The sequence below is a fragment of the Carassius carassius genome, chromosome 18 (genome assembly GCF_963082965.1).
Source record: "Carassius carassius chromosome 18, fCarCar2.1, whole genome shotgun sequence".
Classification (NCBI taxonomy): domain Eukaryota; kingdom Metazoa; phylum Chordata; class Actinopteri; order Cypriniformes; family Cyprinidae; genus Carassius; species Carassius carassius.
In genome coordinates, this window is record NC_081772.1 from 4,595,001 (window position 1) to 4,617,023 (window position 22,023).

Here is a 22,023-nt window from a genome sequence, read left to right on the forward strand (position 1 = left end):
CGTGGGGAAGTTTGACCTGCACCTGCTAATAAATAACATTTCAGCCAAGCACTAAAGCCACTGATGAATGTCTGTCCCGCAGTTTGCTGCGCTGCTGGAAAATGACTGTGGGTGTTTGGAACAGTCTTGAAGAGGCTTAATTTGAACTTGAAGTTTAATGACATTGTTTTAGTTTCCAGAGAATGCGCTACAAACACGCAGTGAAGGAAATGGGAGGTGACAGCTAACGCAGTGTGAAGGAAACCTCACAGGTGCCAAATCCTGCTCATCACAGCCACAACTCCACTTTCTACAATCATTTTAATTATTTCCAGACCCTCTAGGTGTGAATGGATAACACAATTTAATTTTTGGTTTTCCACAGTTTTTGACCAACAAATCAGTTTGTGATTACTGGAAAATGAATAGTTATTTTAGTTATTTTTAACACATACATACATACATACAGTGAATATTTCATTCTGAATTAAAAATTGCTGTTTTTGTGTCTATATGTATATATATATATATATATATATATATATATATATATATATAGTATGTATATTAGTGAATATCATTTAATGAATCCATTTCACTATAGTGGTTGTTTGGTTGCAAAGAAGTTGACTCAATTTATTCAATAGTTACTCATTTATTCATCATTTTATTTCACTTTAAATTACATTAAAGGGATACTCCACCCCAAAATTAAAATTTTGTCAATCACTTACAACCCCCCCACCCCCGCCTGCCCCAATGAAAGATATTTTGGATGAAAACCGGGAGGCTTGAGATTGTCCCATAGACTGTCAAATAAGTTACACTGTCAAGTTCCAGAAAAGTATGAAAAGCATAGTCAGAGTAGTCCATCTGCCATCAGTGTTTCAACTTTAACGTTATGGAGCGACGAGAATGCGAATAAAACAAAAATAATGACTTTATTCAACAATTACTTTGTCAATAGTCTCCTCTGTGTCTCTTCACATCACTGCTTATGCTCTTCTGTGTCAGCCACACAACAAGGGTACGCTGTTTTCTTTCAAATCAAAGCACAAATACACGTAGAAATTTGGAACGACATGGGGGTTATTGATAAATGACAATTTTCTGGGGTGGAGTATCCCTTTAAATACCTTAAAAAGGCTGAAAAAAAAAAAGCTTTTTTCAACCAGCTATAACTATATACTACGCACTCAACTTTCAGGACCTTAATGGATTGAAAAGGAGTCATTGAAATGTTTGAGATAACAGTAACACTGCTCTACAGGCAATTACAAGAGAAATGGAAAGCATTCAGAACACAAAATGTGCCGTGTTAAATGAGACACATGAGAACTGCATGCATGCGCGTGCGCATACACACAAAGTGGAAAAATAAATGAACATTAAGCGATAAGGTAACCTCCAGAAGATAGTTTGACCAGGCAGACACCTGCAAACGAAACGACAGTGACAACATTGAACTCTCAACACGTACGCCCAGGAAGGGAGGTCAGCCATTTACAAAAGCTATTAAGATCATGACGACAGCTAATTAAGGCACATCATAATTACCTTCCATTTCATGCACAGCTCTAGAATGCAAGTATTTACTGTTTGCACTCGGTTTAATTAAAACGCCTCAAACTTCACAGTGGCCTTTCAATTGACATGTTCATCACAACCATCCTCCGGCCAATCGTGAGCTCATCAAATCGCGCTGAGACAAGTCATTACTTGGACTGCACTGGCCTGAGTCAACATAAACAGTGCTGCTTTCTGATAAGGTTGGACCCAGAAAGAACAAAGCGCAAGGAGTGTGCCCAGATTACTAATGGATGGCAGTAATTGCGGACTCAGGTTAGGTTTTGGGGAGAAATTTAATGAGAAAAGACATCTCCTGTGGACAGGTTTGAAATTGTATCTTTACAACAAGATGACTGGAGGACATTGAAGGTAAATATCATTATACTGAAGAGCACAACAATGGAAAACAACCCCATTCCTCAGAAAGCACTGAAGTTTGTAATATACAGATGCTATTAGTGACTTTATTTGTTAGATAATCATGTATAACTGGCTGAAATAGACGTAAGTGTCCGTTCAAAACTCTATTGAAAACTTTTAAAAATGGAGTAAATAGTGTAGAATAAATGTCCATGCAATTGTGTCCTCTATAGTAAGTTACATTATTTTTTATTTTCACCATGAGATTAAAGTGGTCATATGATGTGATTTAAAATTTTCCTTTCTCTTTGGAGTGTTACAAGCTCTTGGTGCATAAAGAAGATCTGTACAGTTGCAAAGACTAAAGTCAACCACACCCACCTAAAACGTCTCCACCCCCCACGTCTACATCACGATGTGGGAAGGTTTGCATAACGTTGCTCAAATGTTCACACAAAGAAAGGCAGCATAACTTTTATTCTCGCTGTTCCCGTCGGCATGTTGTGGAGATACTGTGCATTTCGTTGTGGAAGCGAAACTACTTTGTTTGGCCTTCTGAAAGAGGACACAACTACAAATCAGTGGTTAAGTTGTATTTACAACACTGTTCCAGAACAGTTCAAACCATATATTCAGATGTGTGCAGCACATTTTTACAGAGGACGAGGACCGTTTCCTGAACCACTAACCTACAATGCACACAAAAGCGGTTTCTATAAAGTCGGGCAGTTTCAACTTTGCAATGACAGTGTGCTGCTTCTGACTCACAGCCTCTAAGCATGTTTTCTTATTTAAAGGATTTGTCACTGATGATTCAAATGTGAGTTTTGAGCAGTGTAGAGTAGCGCTTGTTTGTCGTTTCTCCGACCACAAATGCAGACATGGTTTTATGTTTACACGGAGTGATACGCAACGGAACGTGTAAAAAGACAGTATAAATCATTATAATCAGTAATTATGTCCCCACTGGATGCTGGAAATGCCTCGTTTGTAATGGATTTTATTGGTTTTGTCTCATCGAGCCGGGACTCGGTATTACATTATGTTAAGGGTGCAACATTTCCATCACAAATTTGAGATATTCAGCCAATCACAATGCACTGGATAGCTGGCCAATAAGTGCACACCTTGCTTTTCAGAACGATAAGCTTTGTAAAAATCGACGTCTTTCAGAAAGGCGGAGCATAGAGGAGCAACAATAATGTACATTGTGCAAAATGTGTTTTTTGAACCTTAAACCACACATAGCATTACATCAAAATACAATTATATTTCTGATTATATATCTATGCTATATATAAAATATGTATTTTTACATAAAAATTATTATTTTGAACTTACTGTTGATTTTTTACATTTATTGCTATAGGAATTTAGTTAATTATTTTGATTAAAAACTCTTAAAAACAGTCCATGGCATTACAGTTATATAATGTGTTATGAATGGCAGGAGAGAAAATGCTAAATTATTAGCACAGGTCACTAACGTGTCAATTACTGCGATTAGGTGTGGAGCCTTGCTGTTTCTCTGGGTCACTGCTTCGTCTCAGTGTCACTGACTGTGGGAGAACGGTCATGGATGGCAGATTCCCTCCATCAACCCTGAATAGAACGGTAATCCTAGCTTTAAAAGACTTGTTTAACAGTCAATTTGACTTTGACTAGAAGATTCGTTTGGTAATAACATGATCAGCCCAGACATCAATCCACAGATGGAGTGACACGGAGAACAAGCCGGTTAAATAACGGTAAGATTTACATTTTCACAGTTACAAACAAAAGTTAAAGCCGAAAAAAAAAACATTCTATAAAGTTTAAGAAAATTTCAGGTTCCCATACATACAAATAACACCCAGAGATTTGTATTTAAAATAAAAATATTACAGTAACTGCTGGATGAAGCATTGCTTCGCCAACCTACACAGATAAACAAATGTCAGAAGGTTATAAATATTTTGCAATGTAAAAAAGCAAAACTAGATAAAAAAAGAAAAAAAGGAAAACCATTAGTCTGCTTGAGGAAGGTCAAGACTGACATATGTTGCAGCAAATATTGATTTTCTCTGAACTTCTTTGCTTAAAAAACAAAAGGCTGAAATGTTATGCCACAAACAAAAAATAGTTTACTTTTATATAATAATATAATACGTAATAGCCATTTTATGAACACAGAACACAATGCTTTTAAACCTGATGTTATTCATATAAATTCTTAAATTATTCACACACACACACACACACACACACACACACACACACACACACACACACACACACACACACAATTTCTAATTTCAAATCTAATTTACCTGAATAACGTCAGATACTGTAGTATACTTATAACTGGGGGCTATAATAAGTTATAATGTTAAATAATAAAACATTTTAAATAATTTAGTCAAATTTTCTGAGCTAGATTCAGATTTTGCGAGCTAGATTTAAAAGGGCTGTGTTTAAGCTAGAAATGTTCAGAGAAAGAAGTGCACATGCCGGTTTTCAATTTTAATACAAATCTCTCATGTGCTCCAGCTGCAGAACATGTACAATACACTCTATTAAGACAAACTGAAAGCTGAAATGGTCAAGTTAGAGAAGTGGAAGAAGTGATGCAACTGCTGTGGAGGATCCACAGGATGAACTGTGCAAAATTAAAACTTTGAGATCAATTTGAGACATAAGGCTGTATTGTGCTGCACTGGGTGATATTACTATTTCACAGCAATGTAAAAGATTTTTCTTTTATTCCTAAAGAAAAGCAGACTTTAGAGCAGAGATATTAAAAGAATAGTTCACCAAGAAATGAAAAGCACAAAAAAAGCACCAGAATAATAAAAAGATGTTTATGTTTCTCATCAAGTCTGAGCTTCATATTCCCACTGATATCATAGTGTACAAGCCATTTAAGTCAGATGTATCAAATCATACTTCACAAAAAAAACACAAGCAAAGTGCAGCAAACTGTTCCATTTTAATTTTTTTTGACCATTCAGTCATATATGAGGCTTTACAGGGTTAAGAGTCTGTGCTGCTCAAGTCTTTGCATCATCAACCCAACGTTTGAGCTACTGACATTATGTTCGATGTAAAATCAATCACCTCTGGTCTTAAAGGAACACTCCGACTTTTTGGGACTTTAGCTTATTCACAGTATCCCCCAGAGTTAGATAAGTCCATACATACCTTTTTCATTTCTGTGCGTTCTGTAAGTGTTATTTGACGCACCCACTGCTAGCCTAGCTTAGCACAAAGACTGGATGTAAATGGATACTGGTAGCATAGTAATCCCGATAAGTGACAAAATAATGCAAACATTTTCCTATTTACATGTTGTGATCTGTATAGTCACAGCGTGTACAAATAACAAGGCTATATGAGACAGAGAGCATTTTTAATCGTATAAATACTGGGAACTATATTCTCACTAGGCGTAGGAGCACAGCTAACGTTACTTGGGCGGAGTGGCTACTTGGGCGGAGTGATTAGCGCAGCACACGAGACCGTAAACAAAAACAAACGTGACTAACTAGCTAGACGTGACTCGTGATCATGGCTGACTTTGAGGAATTGTCAGACTCAGAGGAATTTTACTGTGTATCAAACCAAGATCCAGAAGTTAGTTTTGAGCCAGAATACACAGACGAGGAGTTACAAACTTTGGAAGCTGTAAGACGAAGGGAGAATCAGAACGAACATGGACTGGTGGTGTAAATGTGGAACATGACAACCTATGCCGACAGAAACCGAGTGCCTTTGTTGTAATGAATTGGACCGGGTATTGCCATCAATGTCAAGGCTTGATGACAATCAAAATATTTGCGTCACTACCACGGAAGATTTCTCTGCCCTAATAAACCCGGCAGTTGTCTTTTTTTTCCCCATTGTGACAAGATCAACTGGAAGAAACGCCCCATGCCGAGTGAACCTAATGGTCAGCTGTCCACCAAGTAAGTGATTTTGTTATAATGATCATTCATAGTTCAATGAAATTGTAGTATAGCTATTGCATACAGTGTGTCACAATAATAACAATAAAGGGGATACACGGACCCCCTATTCACGTAATAGTGTCACTACTAAGGTTATATCACATTAGCATGGCACTGTTACAGTATGGCTAATGTTAGTCATCTCAAAACATGATGGAACACTTACCGCAGCAACAGGTGATCCAATTTGCCCTGTCTTTATTATCGATGGGATGGCTGTATCCTTTAGCACACGTTTCATGGTCCGTGTGGCAACTTGCATTTTTTCAAAATAGTCGTCTACAATAAAATGTTCAAAGCAAACGAAATACTTCGTGATGGTGTTTACAGGTGTGTTTGGATCTATTTCCAGAGCAAGTAGCCATCGATTCATCAGGTCAGCGTTTGTGGTTGGAACTCTATGAAACATCATAGTAATACCTGGTCTCCCCTGTTTATTGTCGCAGTTATTTACAATACAGCGAACACCCATGATTGTACACTATAAATCTACTATCACGTAATTGCTGACTCTATTACTCCAACTCTGAGCGAACTCTCTTCTCCTCACCACGGCGCGTCTCGTGTGCTGCGCTAATCACTTCGCCCAAGTAGCCACTCCACCCAAGTAACGTTAGCTGTGCTCCTACGCCTAGTGAGAATATAGTTCCCAGTATTTATACGATTAAAAATGCTCTGTCTCATATAGCCTTGTTATTTGTACACGCTGTGACTATACAGATCACAACATGTAAATAGGAAAATGTTTGCATTATTTTGTCACTTATTGGGATTACTATGCTACCAGTATCCATTTACATCCAGTCTTTGTGCTAAGCTAGGCTAGCAGTGGGTGCGTCAAATAACACTTACAGAACGCACAGAAATGAAAAAGGTATGTATGGACTTATCTAACTCTGGGGGATACTGTGAATAAGCTAAAGTCCCAAAAAGTCGGAGTGTTCCTTTAATGTGACACACACCAACCAAGTAAAGTTTAAAACACAGACTTCAGGTTTGAACTGCCGAATATAATCATGTCTTACACAGTCTGATGTGCTGTTCAAAATGTCAAATCTCTAACTCCTGTTCTAAAACAGTTCTGTCAATCAAAAACAATTGCATGTTTGCTTCTCGTGTTGTCATTTCCAGTGACAGTAGCAGTAAAGCAAAGATATTGTCCAACTGGCGTGACATTTTCATGTGGTTTCTTTGTAATGCTCGTGCATCTATTTTTTGTTTAAGAGACTTCTAGAGTTAATATAGTATACACCATGTAATATATTTTTTCCCCTAAAAAAGGTATGATATTAAAATAAAATAACATGATGTACTGCAAAAATAAATGATTTAAATAGCACACAAGATAATACATGATAATTGGGGAGAAAAATAGTACATTTAAATAATAATAAATACAATACAAAAATATCCATTAAATAAGCCTAATTTTCTTTAAGCATATTATAACTTCTTATTTCTTTCTGTTTGATGTTGCAGTAAAATGTACACCAGACACATTCTTGACAGGTTTCCAGAGATTCACCCAGCTAGAAAAACAAACAGGGAACATGTCAGACTGAAAACAGACCAATCTCTTTGGTCATGAGAACAGCTGACATGAAGGCTTGACATGCTATAAGCAGCATACTTTTAAGAAAACATTAAATGAGAGGATAAAACCTTCTGCAGTTTCCAAGGCAAAGGCAGACTTAGACAAGAATGTCTTCTAGTTGAGCGATGGAGCCAAATGGCCATGATCACATTAAAGATCAAGGGAGAAGACAACCCTTCCAAATCTCCAGACTCAACTTGTGTGGTTTTTCACTGCTCTATGTTCTTTAAATTCAGTGTTGTTATGCATCCAAACACTGACACATGATGTGATGCTGGCTTCTTGCAATGCAAAAAAGCACCAAGGCAAGTTGAAGCTCATAGTTTCCTGTGACGGCCCTTTAATTCCAAATCTATTTGAGGGCCGTGCTGCGCTGCAAAAATGTCAATAGTAATGAGCGCATCTCCAGTCAATGAATATGAATGAAGCACAGGAAAACAGCCCACTTTTCATTCCTAATATGTGTCAGGTATTTTGCCACCCCAAACAGGAGATACCTGCTTAAATGGTAACTATCACCCCACTTCAACGGCAATTCAATTTGTTACATAAGCCAGGGATGAAAAAGCAATTATTCACAGCATCTGTCACTTCACGATCTGTTTCTTAAAGATATCAGCCTTTTCTCGGTAAATGAACAAATAAGCTGGTGGATTAGTTCCACACGTGCTTCCGGGCCTTCACACAGCCCAGCGGCCGGCCAGCCGTGTAAGGAGTCCTCAGGGAGGGGGTTTTCAGTGATGATGGTGTGATAGATGATGTGGTGGCGGGGTGTGTTGCGTGTCGTCATGCGATAGAGCTGACTGCGTCGTCTCTTCTTCAGATGCTGCTATCACCAGTCTGAGCACTACAGTTGGCACTTTGGTGCTGATGAGAAGAAATCTCAGCATGACTGCCATTTGCTGTGTTGAAAGTGTAAGTCTCACACATTTCACTCGCTAGTTAGCAAACAGGATGTGCAGCATATGAAGTCAAATTAAGGGTGTGTTCCGAATGCCATACTACTGTACTACGTCTACTAGAAATTGCATACTACGTAACTCAATCTTCCATTTTAATAAATGACAATATTTTTGTAAATAATTTATATTAATTATTTGATGGGACTGGAAAAATTAAACTGAGTAAATTAGAGTAAAATAGGACAATATTTATTTCTTATCGGAAAATTAAAAACAACTCACCGAATGAATAATAACCAAAGAAATCAGAATGATAGAGTGTGTAGCTTAAGATACTGTTTCATGTACCAATTAAAAATATGCAGTAATATTAACAATAAATAAAAATACATAATTATTATTAATATGCCGTTTCATATACCATTTAAAAATGAACAATAATAATAGATAGATAGATAGATAGATAGATAGATAGATAGATAGATAGATAGATAGATAGATAGATAGATAGATAGATAGATTTGAGTTTTTTCTCGCAATTGCAAGTTTTCATAACAGTAAAAAATCATAACAGTAGATAATTTACAATTACTTTTTTTTTTTTATTAAGTGTTGGAAACAAGGTTCCATAAATAACAGCTATTATAAAAAAATAAAAATAAAAGGCTGTATACAAGGCAGTATGCAAACTAGTTTTCCCTTCTCTAAACACCCTTTTGAAGATGATGACCTTGTTAAAAGAAGCACTGGTGCTATCTAGAGTGGAACTAAAGCTCAAATATGCTTGTAAGAGGAGAAACAAAATCGATGATTGCCACCCTAATTTGATGAACTCGATAGCAAATAATTAAATGGAATTGAATGACTGAGCGAATGAGAGTGAATGAATACCTCCAAAAATGGCCTAAACAGCCTAATGATGATGATGATGAAGCAGCCTCCACACTGATGAGTTTCCTTCCAAAATGACTTGATGATTGGAGTGATTTCCCTCATTCTGAGATGGGTATATTACAGCACAGCTATAGTACGCTAATGTGAGCTTATGGGATGTATGTTACTTCTGAACAACTACTGAAGATAATCACAGACAGCAGAAAAACGCATTTCCAACGCATTAAGTTCCAAAGTTTGATGTGGGTTATGATACTGGTTTCAGAGGTGGAAGAAATCATTACAATTTAATGAAAAGAGTACACATTTCAGTTCTTAGGAATAACTTCTAATTATAATATTCATCTCACCTTGAGCCGCTGGTGGTCAACCACGAGAGCGGGAGGTGGTGGAAGTTCTACAGTCTCCTCGAGTCCGACGGCCGACTCGTTTGGCTTCTGCTTCCTTTTTGATGAACCTTTTAAATTAAGCAAAGTCACACTATGAAAAAAAAATAAAAATAAAACTGCACACACACGCACACCAGAAACACCTGGTGAAGGACAAGCAGACGGATAAGAAGACACGAGTCCGCAGGGTGTTTCTGTTGGTGTATTTAACTCTCGGCAGGAGAAACGCTCACAAACAGATGGTGTGTTGAAGTCCAAAAAACTGAGTATTTTCCTCCAAACTGTGATTAACTGTACAGTTGTCTATCAATACTAGGAATTATTAATCTGTCCTGCATGTTTATGGACATCTGGTAAGTCTAAAATATTATTTCGGGCAGTTATTTATTTGATTCAGTTTAAATACTTGAGAGAATTATATATGATTATGCTTACTGCGGTGTTCTGCGTTAATATTTTAAATGTTTGAAAATATGTGTTTAGTTAATACTTTGGTATGTGTTAAATCTTAACACGCCATACCTTCTGTTTCATGGTCGCCATCAGACGCCATCCCCTCCGCTTCAGTTGTATTCTCTTTTGCATTGCATTCTGGGTCAGAAGGCTCCTTGTGCTCCACCTCAAGTGCATCTTTTTTAATAGAGTATACCTCGGTTTCTTCATCAAGAGCCTCACTGTACACACTGTCCATAGATTCATTTCCATTCACACACTCTTGAGGAGCGGGGACCATTTTGGCCTCCTTACAGCTGGAAGCTTCCTCCGAGGGGGCCTTGATGGGCTCTTTCTCTCCCTGAGGGTCCTGAGTGGCCATCGGCTCAGAGGAATTCTCCTCCTCCGTGGAGAGGATGTGTCCGTTGGCCTGGAGTGGTTGCTTGTCAGAATGGAGCTCCATGGCATCACAGGACGACTCATCCTGGGTGAGAGAAGCATCACCTTGCACCATTGCAGCAGAGTCGTCCCCTCCTTCCTCTTCTTCCAGTTCCTCATCTTCCTCTGCTTCCTCCTTTTTATAGCTCTTTTTCTTCCTGATGATGCCCCTCCCCCAAATCGGGCGCCGGCGCAACTTGCGCTTTATGTTATCTGAAGACACAAAGATTTGTGTTAAGTCAACTCGGAGAGCAAACAGGAAATGCATAAATTCATTCATCTTGCAAATCCTGCAAGATTCAAATCTGAGAAATGTTCAGTATGAAAAGCTTTGGGGGAATCTAACATTTTTAAATTGCAAATTAGAAATAAAAGAAATAAAATGGCTTTTTAGCACTGGATGTTGGTATCATAAATTAAACCGTATCAAGCACACTAGAGAGATCCAGTGTGACCAAAAGAATCTGCAGAATTCATTTCAAACTTTCTTTTGTACTTTTCTCGCTTCATTTCTGCCCCTGCATGCAAGCAACTCTGACCACACTGAGAAATACATTTCTACACATTTACATTTATGAAATCTTAAAAGTAAAAATAAAATAGCCAATCCAAAACAAATTATGCAAAAAAAAAAAAAAAATCCCAACATGAAATAAAAGAGACAAGCTAAAAACCACACAACTCGCTTTTTTTGAATTACAAAATAAATAACGTAAAATAGAAAATAGGATGTTTCTGCACACTGAAATTCCTAAAAATGTAAAATTAAATGTGTAGAATAAATATTCATACAATAAATCACATCTAAAAATTAAATATAATGTATGTATAATGTATAATATAATGTATAATGTATAATATACTAATGTAAAGCTACAAACTAAAACTCCCATTCTGACTCAATGGGCCTTTAAAGGTCCCAGAAGTGCACTGAAAAAAGCAGAATAATTCTATGTGGTGACGTAATTTCAACTGAAACAGAAAGAGAGGGCAGGAAATATCAAGCAGCCCCGCCCCCTTTTTAAAGTAGCCAATAGCGTTTTGTTTATATCTGCTCGGGCCAGAAACGATGAGCTCTGTAAAGCCGCATTTGACAGCTACAGTCTAGTAGGTTACCCCCTAGATTCAATATGAAACTCTTAGTAAAACGAAAAAGTGGTCATAATCATGCTGTGGCTGTGTAGTTGCAAATGTTTTTAATAAATGCTGACTCATGCAAATGATCCGCTCTGTTCGATCACGTCTCTGAACCAGAGCCAAGAAAAGTCTGGGTGTGCGCTGCCACAGTTCGCGTGAAACAACGTGATTTGACAACCTCATTTGCACCAATCTAAAGCATATTTACACAGTCTGAATCATTCCCTATCACCTACATAGTGCACTACGAGGCATTCACTGTACAGGACATACTACACTGTGAACAAGTGACTGATCTCAGCTGGTGCTTCAGTGTCTATAGTTATAGTGCAGGAGGCGGGCGCTTCAGATTCTAGAGAGCATTTGATTGGTCAGAAGCTATGATGAGAAGATGAAGTACAATGTGACGTCAAACCATTCGCTGAGTCGTTTTGACAGAAGAGATGAACTGCAAGCTTTGAATGCTTAAATCTTCTAAATGCGAATTTTGTCACTGTTTTGGAGCACACTACCTTTTAAGACTAACATATTGATGCCAACACCCCGACAAAAAACTTTAATTTGGATTTCGTGGGGACTTTAAATATGCCATCTACTTTGATTAAGAGTAATCTTAACCTACAGTAATAATAAAATTTTTCAAAATTAATGCATATTCAACTTACAGTACACACAGAAACACTTGAAAAGCTTTCAAGCTGTGCAGGGTCTTGCATTTTTATAACTTAAATTCACCTCACAATTCTCGTTTCCTAATTACATGCAAAATCCCTGTCAAAATCATGGGGGTTGGAAGAGGGTCTAACCGTTCATTAGACATGACTGACTGCATGATGAACTTCTCACCCTCATGTCTCATAGTCACTCAGATGACAACGAGAGAGAGAGAGAGAGAGAGAGAGAGAGAGAGAGAGAGAGAGAGAGAGAGAGAGAAGAGTGTTATTGTGACCATCACCAGGGAGCTTATGCTGAGAGCTCCAGAAGCACAGCGAGAAAAATAGACAGAGGTGGGTTGGCCAATCTGTTAGCACTACACGACACCTGTCCACTGTGTAATTGGTCGGAGAGAGAGAGAGAGAGAGAGAAATGGGGTTATGATGAAAAAAGAAAACAGAGGGGAGCATTGCTCGGCATGCAGGAGGCCATGCTTAAAGTCGTAATTGAAAACAATGGACGGCAGCCGAGATGTGCGCCATATATCAGAGCCCAAAAAGGATTGGGCTAATTTTTCTCCACCGGCTGCTGGTGTTTCCTATTGGGCTTTCAGTGACTGAGTAGTCACACTCCACTCACATTAATGGATTCCCACAACACCCCTCCTATTCTAAATACAACAGTTTTTTTTTTTAATTGGAGAGGTTGATTGTGACAGACTTGGTGCTCCCTTTTGGATGTAATCAGAATGATTGAGTGAGGTGTGGGAGTCAGGGAACTAGCGAGTGGAAGAGAGAGAAAGGAGGACCTTGGAGATTGTCAACATATGGATAGAGAGAGAAGAGAGAGAAGAATGCGTGAAAAATAGGGTGAGAAAAAAATTTGTAAAAACTTCAGGGTGAAGAGGCTAAATATCTGATGCTGCAAGACTTTAAAAGGCTTCATTCCACACGTTCCTCTGCTGGATTCACAGCACTAGTCTGGGCTAACAGGCCTGGAGTTCAACAGTTGGGCTTTTACGCTCTGTACTTTCTGCTGCAACTGCAGTCTAAGACTGGACACGTGTACTTTAGGTGCTACACAGATCTTGACTTTGTTTTGTAAACTTATTAAACTGAAAAAACTAAAAAACTAACAGATTTAAACAAACAATCATGATTAATCTTGTAATTATTTTTTTGCATTAAAGAAAAAAGTTATGTGCAATTTGTGTGGATAACACTTGTATCAGAGTTTGTTTATCACTTACAGTACTGACTGTTTTTGATAAAAAAATACTAACTTATACAAAAAAAACTCACCTAATATTTTAGATTATAACATCCACCACCCACCAAGACACTAGACCTTGTGTTTCACTGTGAATCAGTTGTGTCCGTCAAGAAAAATGCATTTATGTAACAGACTAAAAAATGCATCCAAGCTCAGTAAAATAATGCTTCATCTGCACAACAGATTCAGTCTGTTATATATTAGCATATGTAAAGGCATCAGACTTCGTGGACGATGCAATTCAGCGACAGCAACAGCAGCAGTCCAGACTGACATACATGTATGTGACAACTGATTGAGAATACAGATGAGCAGCAAATGAAGCCGAACAGATGAGCCACAATTCATTAAGATTAAGCAACCAGATGGCAGAAAGGTGCATGTGGCAATTTACAAAAAAAGGTTATTTCTTTTTGCTTGTTATTTTGCTTTTTTCCCTTATGGCCACACAAGATCTAGTTTGACGTTTCACCAAATCACAGTACACGATAGCTGTCCCTCGCTCTAAAGAGACCCAAGCAGTGCATCAGGCCCTAATGATGTGTAATTAAGTCCACAAAGGCTCTGTGTATTTGCGTGTGTTCAACCAGAATACTGGGCTTATGATTGAACAGCACTACAAAGGAACTGGAGACCGCCAGGCTGCTTGGACTGATTGATAGGGGAAAATAGAAAACTTGTACTGCTGGAGGACATATTGATGTGTCCAGATCTGCAACAAAATGCTGACAACAGTGTGATTGAGGCCAGATCATCATCAAAAGCTGCATTTAAAGAGAGTAAAGGAGATCTCCAAGATGGTAACATTCCAAATTTATGTAAGCCCACTTCAAAAGCAATGAAGACAAAAGCAAATAAATAATTATAAGTGCAAATGATTATCAGTACTTTGCCCTCTGCTTTTTAAATCAGATCTATGATAGAGCCAAAGGCAGAAGATTTTCAATCCTGTAAAAGTCAAAGCTCGACAAGGCGTCAACACTCCAGCTGTGACCTCCAGGACTGTGTATGTATCATAACCCTTGGGCTTCACCGTTAGGAAAAAATGCATTGGAATATGGGTATCTGCATTATTAAAACTTCAGTCAAAGTCATAAAATCCCAGCTTATCTGCTTCTGATATTTTTCACACATCAACCTAACACTGCTTTTCATGTCAATCAGGTTATATAGAAAAATAGCTTGAGGGTTATGATAAAGTTACAGTCTTTAATGTTTAAGCCTTGAAATTCTTATTATTTGTTTCTCTCTCTCATGCCAGCAGAGGTTTTTTTTTTTTTTATTGATGGAGTGTCTAGTGGAATTATTCTAGACAGGTGGACGTGTTTGTTGCTAAAGCAACAGAGTGCATACTTGATGTGAATAAACAAATAAAATAAAATATTCACAAACAATTATTCTACACTAAAACTTTTCAGGCAGAGATATGCTGAATTTTAAAAGTTGGATAGAATCAAATCAATCTTATGCCAATCTACTGTGGAAAATCTAAGAGTGCCAGGATAACATAAGTTAACAAAGGCCACATTTTCATGTAAAAATTCCAGACTTGAGTTCAGCTGGTCAGAATAACTCTAGTTCCAGACAGGGTTATTTTAAAGTCTGGAGGTCAGCGGAGCAGCTCAGGTCATGGTCATACTGGGGAATGCTGAGCTGGATGGCAAAGAAGCTTCTGTCATTCACATGCGGATAGATGGAACTACAGCAACTCCTTCAGAAACAACAGCAGAGGAGAAAAAAAGGCGAAAAGGATGGAGAGAAAAATCTCACCAGGGACAACTTCCTGCAAGCTTTTCACAGCCTTGCTGTGTTTTTGAATGGTAGGGGTTTTGTTCCAAAGCCCAGAATAAACCGAACAGCACAGGAAACATATTTCAGGAAAGGGAGAGATGTTAGTGTGTGAAGAGAGCGAGAGCAACTGACAATAATGAAAAGGAGAAAAAGAGAGCCAGGGGAGATGAAAAGAGAAAACAGTTTGCAGGGTAGTATGAGTTTGCGTACGTGCTTATGATCCTTAATGTAACCCCTAAAATATCAGAGGCAGCGCTTTTTCATCATCACTGCATGTCTGCTATGTAGATTTCATTTATAAATGTCACCTTTCTTAATAAAGTGATTACTCATGGCTCAGCCCTCCCGGCCACGTACTGGCGACCTTCATGGTTATTTCAAGGGAAATGAAAATATTTTTAAAAAGCAACTTTCATAAACATCAGCCAGAACGAACGTGAAGACATTTCGCAATTGGGTCAGAATATGCAAGCACAGGCCATGACTGAGTATGCATTTCAATAACATTTACAGGGTTTGGTATTTATATTTGCATGCAAATCTATCTGTCCATCTGTTCGTCCGTCCATCTATATTGCCATCCATCCATACATTTATCTATTCATCCATCCATCAATCCTTTGTCCCATCTATCCTTCCAACCATCATCAATCAAACCTTCCATCCATCCATCTTTCCATCCATCTGTCAATGCATCCAGCCATTTATCTATGCATCTATCCATGCATGCATCCATCCACCCTTTCATCCATCCATCCATGCATCCATTTATCATCTCTTCTATCTATGCTTCCATCCATGCATTTATCATCCATCCATCTATCCATTTCGTCTACCAATCTCTCCATCCATCCATCTTTCTATCCATCCTAGCTTGGGATGTTCATTTTAAAAATGTATTTATTTATTTTCAGTCATTTATCAAAATATTTTAAAAAGGTTTGCAGCACTGTTAAAATAGGCTACACTACGTGTATAAAAATGATTTTAGAGAAAAAAAAACATACATTGCGTAGTCTATTAATAAGTGAAATTTAAACCATATATAACCACATATAACCAAGATAAATCATATATGCTGCAATTGTATGTTTACGGTCTTCAAGTTGCAGCAGTTCAAATATTTCTATCTGCGTTTTATTCAGCTACAGCGATATCCAAACAACCTTTGTCGATATTAGTCGTCATAAGTTATATTACTTCTGTGACTCTCACTTGTGGATTTTCTGCACAAGGGCGCCCTCAGGCAACGAGTATGAAATTAAACATTTCAATATGTGTATTCAAGAATGCTCCAAACACCCTATTTTGGATAAAAATAGGGAAATTAAAAAAAAAATTCTAAAGAAATTTGAAGTAAACTTGCAAATCCATATGTTCTTCTCCAGTGTAGTGTCATCTTTTTTTGTCTCTGAGTGGATGTTTGTGATTTCCTGAATTAAGAAATTACTAAAACAGTTTTTTTTTTTTTTTACAATGTAATATTTTATAATAATAAAAATCGGTAACACTTTATTTTAAGGTGTCCTTATTACAGTGTAATTATACATTTATGTACTGAGTAATATTAATTAACTACATGTACTAACAATAGGATTAGGGTTAGGATTAGAGTTTAGTTTAGGGTCATCCGCATGTAATAATGCATAATTAATTGTTACTATAATATTATATATTAAGTACATTTAACATGTGTAACAAGGACAGCTTAAAATAAAGTGTTACTTAAAAATCTAATGATTTATAATTACAGGCATCCTGCAGTTTCCTGTAAAATAAATGTTTTCTGTAAAATATAATATAGCCTAATTATTATTATTATCATATAAATACGTCCAATTTGTTCCACCATGTATGAAGATGCACAAGGAGACACCAACATCAAGGCCATAAGGGTGTTATTCTTTTATGTAATAGGTATATTTTAGGAGCCCAATTGATGCATGCAGCTATCAATTACTGGCAAAACTGTGGTAAATGAAATCTTTCCATTTAACCATCCACGCATATATCCTTCCATCCACCCACCTCTTTATCTATACATCCACCTATCCATTTGTACATGCATATATCTTTCCTGTCTGTCCATCTATCATCCATTCATTCAAACAAAATATCAGAAGCTAAATAGTAAGTAGCTAAATAAAGGATAGAATAAAAAAAGATAAAACCATGCTCCATCCATCCATTAAAAGACAATATCTATATTTTCTATAAACAATTCAGTTACTCTATTTTCATTAGCTATTTAGAATCTTAAAATAAGAAAGCTGCAAACACATCCCTGGAATTAACATATTCTTTTTGCCATTTAAGAAAATGCGAGAAAGGTCAGGGGTCAGCAGTGTGCATGTGTCAAATGGATACTGTGGTCATTACCTGAGAGGAGCCCAATGCAGGCCAGGAAAAAGTTGTCATTCCCCGTTATTCCCACTTTTAAATAATGCATGGAAATTGTTGAAGCATGAACACACAGTCCCAGACGGTTGATATAAAAGTGTGTGTATACGTGTATGAGGAGGAGTGTGGGTGTGTGTGTGTATACGTGTATGAGGAGGAGATGCTCTTCTTGGAATAGCTCAGCACTTTGTAATAATTAAAACTGCCACTGCATGCATATTTCATGCAGTGCCAGGAATATTTATCCGTACACCCCCAACCAGTACCTGCAAAAACACCACCTTATCTCACATTTATTAAACCGTGCGATAGCACGCCAGCAATACAGCAGTCTTTTAGGTCCGCCTTGTAAGGACACCTTTTTTCATGATTACTCCCATGATGCAACAGTTTGAAAACATCTCTTGCTGGTCTAATGTAATGAACAGGTGAATATAATTGAAGGAAAAACAATGGTTGAAAATTACTTCTGAGATCTTAGCATTTAAAAGGAACTTTTTTAGAAATAAGAGTGTTCGACGTTACATCCTCTCAGATATAGGGCTGCAAGCACTCATTGATGAAGCCAAGAACATAAATTGACGACAAATTTCATTATCTAATAATTAGCCAAATTTTCCGTGCATGTGATGCCAGTTCACAATAGTAAAAACCTATTTTTTTGTTTTTATTTTTTATAATATACAAATACAGGTCCTTCTCAAAAAATTAGCATATTGTGATAAAGTTCATTATTTTCCATAATGTAATGATAAAAATTAAACTTTCATATATTTTAGATTCATTGCACACCAACTGAAATATTTCAGGTCTTTTATTGTTTTAATACTGATGATTTTGGCATATAGCTCATGAAAACCCAAAATTCCTATCTCAAAAAATTAGCATATTTCATCCGACCAATAAAAGAAAAGTGTTTTTAATACAAAAAAAGTCAACCTTCAAATAATTATGTTCAGTTATGCACTCAATACTTGGTCGGGAATCCTTTTGCAGAAATAACTGCTTCAATGCGGCGTGGCATGGAGGCAATCAGCCTGTGGCACTGCTGAGGTGTTATGGAGGCCCAGGATGCTTCGATAGCGGCCTTAAGCTCATCCAGAGTGTTGGGTCTTGCGTCTCTCAACTTTCTCTTCACAATATCCCACAGATTCTCTATGGGGTTCAGGTCAGGAGATTTGGCAGGCCAATTGAGCACAGTAATACCATGGTCAGTAAACCATTTACCAGTGGTTTTGGCACTGTGAGCAGGTGCCAGGTCGTGCTGAAAAATGAAATCATCTACATAAAGGTTTTCAGCAGGTGGAAGCATGAAGTGCTCCAAAATCTCCTGATAGCTAGCTGCATTGACCCTGCCCTTGATAAAACACAGTGGACCAACACCAGCAGCTGACATGGCACCCCAGACCATCACTGACTGTGGGTACTTGACACTGGACTTCAGGTATTTTGGCATTTCCTTCTCCCCAGTCTTCCTCCAGACTCTGGCACCTTGATTTCCGAATGACATGCATAATTTGTCCAAAAGTCCAGTGCTGCTTCTCTGTAGCCCAGGTCAGGCGCTTCTGCCGCTGTTTCTGGTTCAAAAGTGGCTTGACCTGGGGAATGCGGCACCTGTAGCCCATTTCCTGCACACGCCTGTGCAAGGTGGCTCTGGATGTTTCTACTCCAGACTCAGTCCACTGCTTCCACAGGTCCCCCAAGGTCTGGAATCGGTCCTTCTCCACAATCTTCCTCAGGGTCCGGTCACCTCTTCTCGTTGTGCAGTGTTTTTTGCCACACTTTTTCCTTCCCACAGACTTCCCACTGAGGTGCCTTGATACAGCACTCTGGGAACAGCCTATTTGTTCAGAAATTTCTTTCTGTGTCTTACCCTCTCGCTTGAGGGTGTCAATGATGGCCTTCTGGACAGCAGTCTTACCCATGATTGCAGTTTTGAGTAATGAACCAGGCTGGGAGTTTTTAAAAGCCTCAGGAATCTTTTGCAGGTGTTTAGAGTTAATTAGTTGATTCAGATGATTAGGTTAATAGCTTGTTTAGAGAACCTTTTCATGATATGCTAATTTTTTGAGATAGGAATTTTGGGTTTTCATGAGCTGTATGCCAAAATCATCAGTATTAAAACAATAAAAGACCTGAAATATTTCAGTTGGTGTGCAATGAATCTAAAATATATGAAAGTTTAATTTTTATCATTACATTATGGAAAATAATGAACTATCACAATATGCAATTTTTTTGAGAAGGACCTGTATAAATGTATACTACTTTAAAAGAAAAAAAAGTTAAATAAAAATTTTACAATATTTTAATCTGGATTGTTAATCTATATTCTATATCCTAATCTGAATCTTAAATTGTAAAAACAACTCAAACTAATATATCAGAATTAAAAAATAAAATAAAATGAAAATTCCAGGCCTAACCAATATGACATGAATATACATAGCAATCCTACATTTTACAATTTTTAAAACAAAATAAATAGACTTGCATTTTAATAGCAAGTGAGTGATAAAATGTTGTTCATTTAACTTTAAATAACCTGACAATAAAAAGCAGGGCAACAAATAAAGACAGCAATTTGATCAAAACAACATTTATTGTTAAATATTAACAGTAGGTTTCAAATGATTAATTACTGAATGAGAAATCTGTATATGAAAATGCACATAATTCTATTAATTCCAGTGCAATTGTATATGCAATGCACCATTATAAAATACAACTCCATTTATATGCACAGTAAATTTAATGTAATTACTAGGGATGCACAATAAATATCGCCCAATATTTAATGCACATCTTGTCAGTAATGCTGGCTCTGTAATCAGCAGTAAATCTCTACTAGTAGAGTAATTACTACATTACTGCATAACTTAACTTAAATTTTTTTTTTTTTGAAGTGCATTTTTCGAGGGAATTTTCAGTGATTTCAACACTACTCGCATCTATCTATACAAAAAAAAAAAAAAAACAACAACATAGAATAGTCCACAAGTACACAAATTGGGATGTACCTAGTGATTTTTCTTCTGGACATGGTGTGGATATATTTTTGCTGCAATAACCTTGACTAACATAATAAGTGGACTTCTGGGAATAAAATATAGTGCTGCAAAAAGCTCAATATGGCTCCTTTAAATCCAGGAAGGTAAATTTTTCCGCTGGAGCAGCTCATTATTCCAATAGTTCATTGCAGAACATGTGGCCTTACAATGACACTAATTCCTAGAGTTACTTAAAATTCCTGCATAGCTGTGTAGGTGTGACACGCTGTGAATGTTATTAAACGTTTAATAGCGAGCAAGAAAAAGCTGTGTAAATCGGATCTCAGGTAAATGAGCTCAACAGAGGAGAACGAAGGAGAACGGCTCACGCTCCTGCTCCAGGACACCTGCCAGAACGCACTGAGTCCGAGTTTGACTAGGACTATTATTCAGCCAAGGACATATCCATTTGCCAGTGCAAACCTGTCTGAGGCAAAATTATAAAGCTAAACAAAGCTATTGATTTCAAATACTGCCTCTAATAGTTCAAGTACAAAAACGACAAAAAGCAGGTTTGACCTAGTGGTAAGAGCTTGTACTTCCTAAAAACACTTGACATGGATTATTTTATAATGTGCAAGTGTTACGGAAGGCTTAAGCAACCCAAAGTTCTGAATACTAAATATAGTGGAAATTAAATGTATTTAACTGACCTTGGAAACTTTTAAAACTTTAAATCTTGACTAATAAAAAAATAAACTAAATTGCAAAGTGAATATATTATGAGTCAGTTTTTGACTGAAGAAACAATTTCTCTGTTCCAAATATAGTTAGCCTAGTTAAATGTTGCTGCCTTCTAAGACACAATAACTTATTTCGGCTAAATTATTTGGCTAAATAAATAAATCACATGCATTCTAAACAGAAGGCAACCCCATAATGAAGTAAAACAAAACCTAAATAAATGCTAACAAAAACAAAAAATAAATAAACCGTCAAAACGGTTTAATATTAATAAATGTTTAAGCATTAGATTATATATCCACTTTTTTTTCAAATGCAATGTGCTTGCAGAAAGATCCCTCCCACAATCTTTTCTGATTGGCTGTGATAGTTGATTGATTTTGTCACATAGCCATATAGTGTCTGATGTGGACAAACTGCTTTGTTGCTGGAAACTTACTACGTTGCAGCTGGTTAAGACACAGTGTGAGAATACAGCCGTCTATGTAGACT

General features: G+C 37.2%; 1 protein-coding gene across 2 annotated transcripts in view; it reads right to left on the reverse strand.

The window, feature by feature from the left end:
* Positions 1 to 22,023, reverse strand: part of LOC132092163 (ATPase family AAA domain-containing protein 2B-like) — a 103,269-nt gene that overhangs the window by 7,997 nt on the left and 73,249 nt on the right. For both annotated transcript variants that reach the window (XM_059498268.1, XM_059498267.1), the window contains exons 25-26: positions 10,196 to 10,756; positions 9,635 to 9,741 (exon numbers count right to left, since the gene is read on the reverse strand). In XM_059498268.1, the coding sequence (XP_059354251.1) occupies positions 9,635 to 9,741; positions 10,196 to 10,756 (668 nt within the window). The remainder of the gene's footprint in view (positions 1 to 9,634; positions 9,742 to 10,195; positions 10,757 to 22,023) is intronic.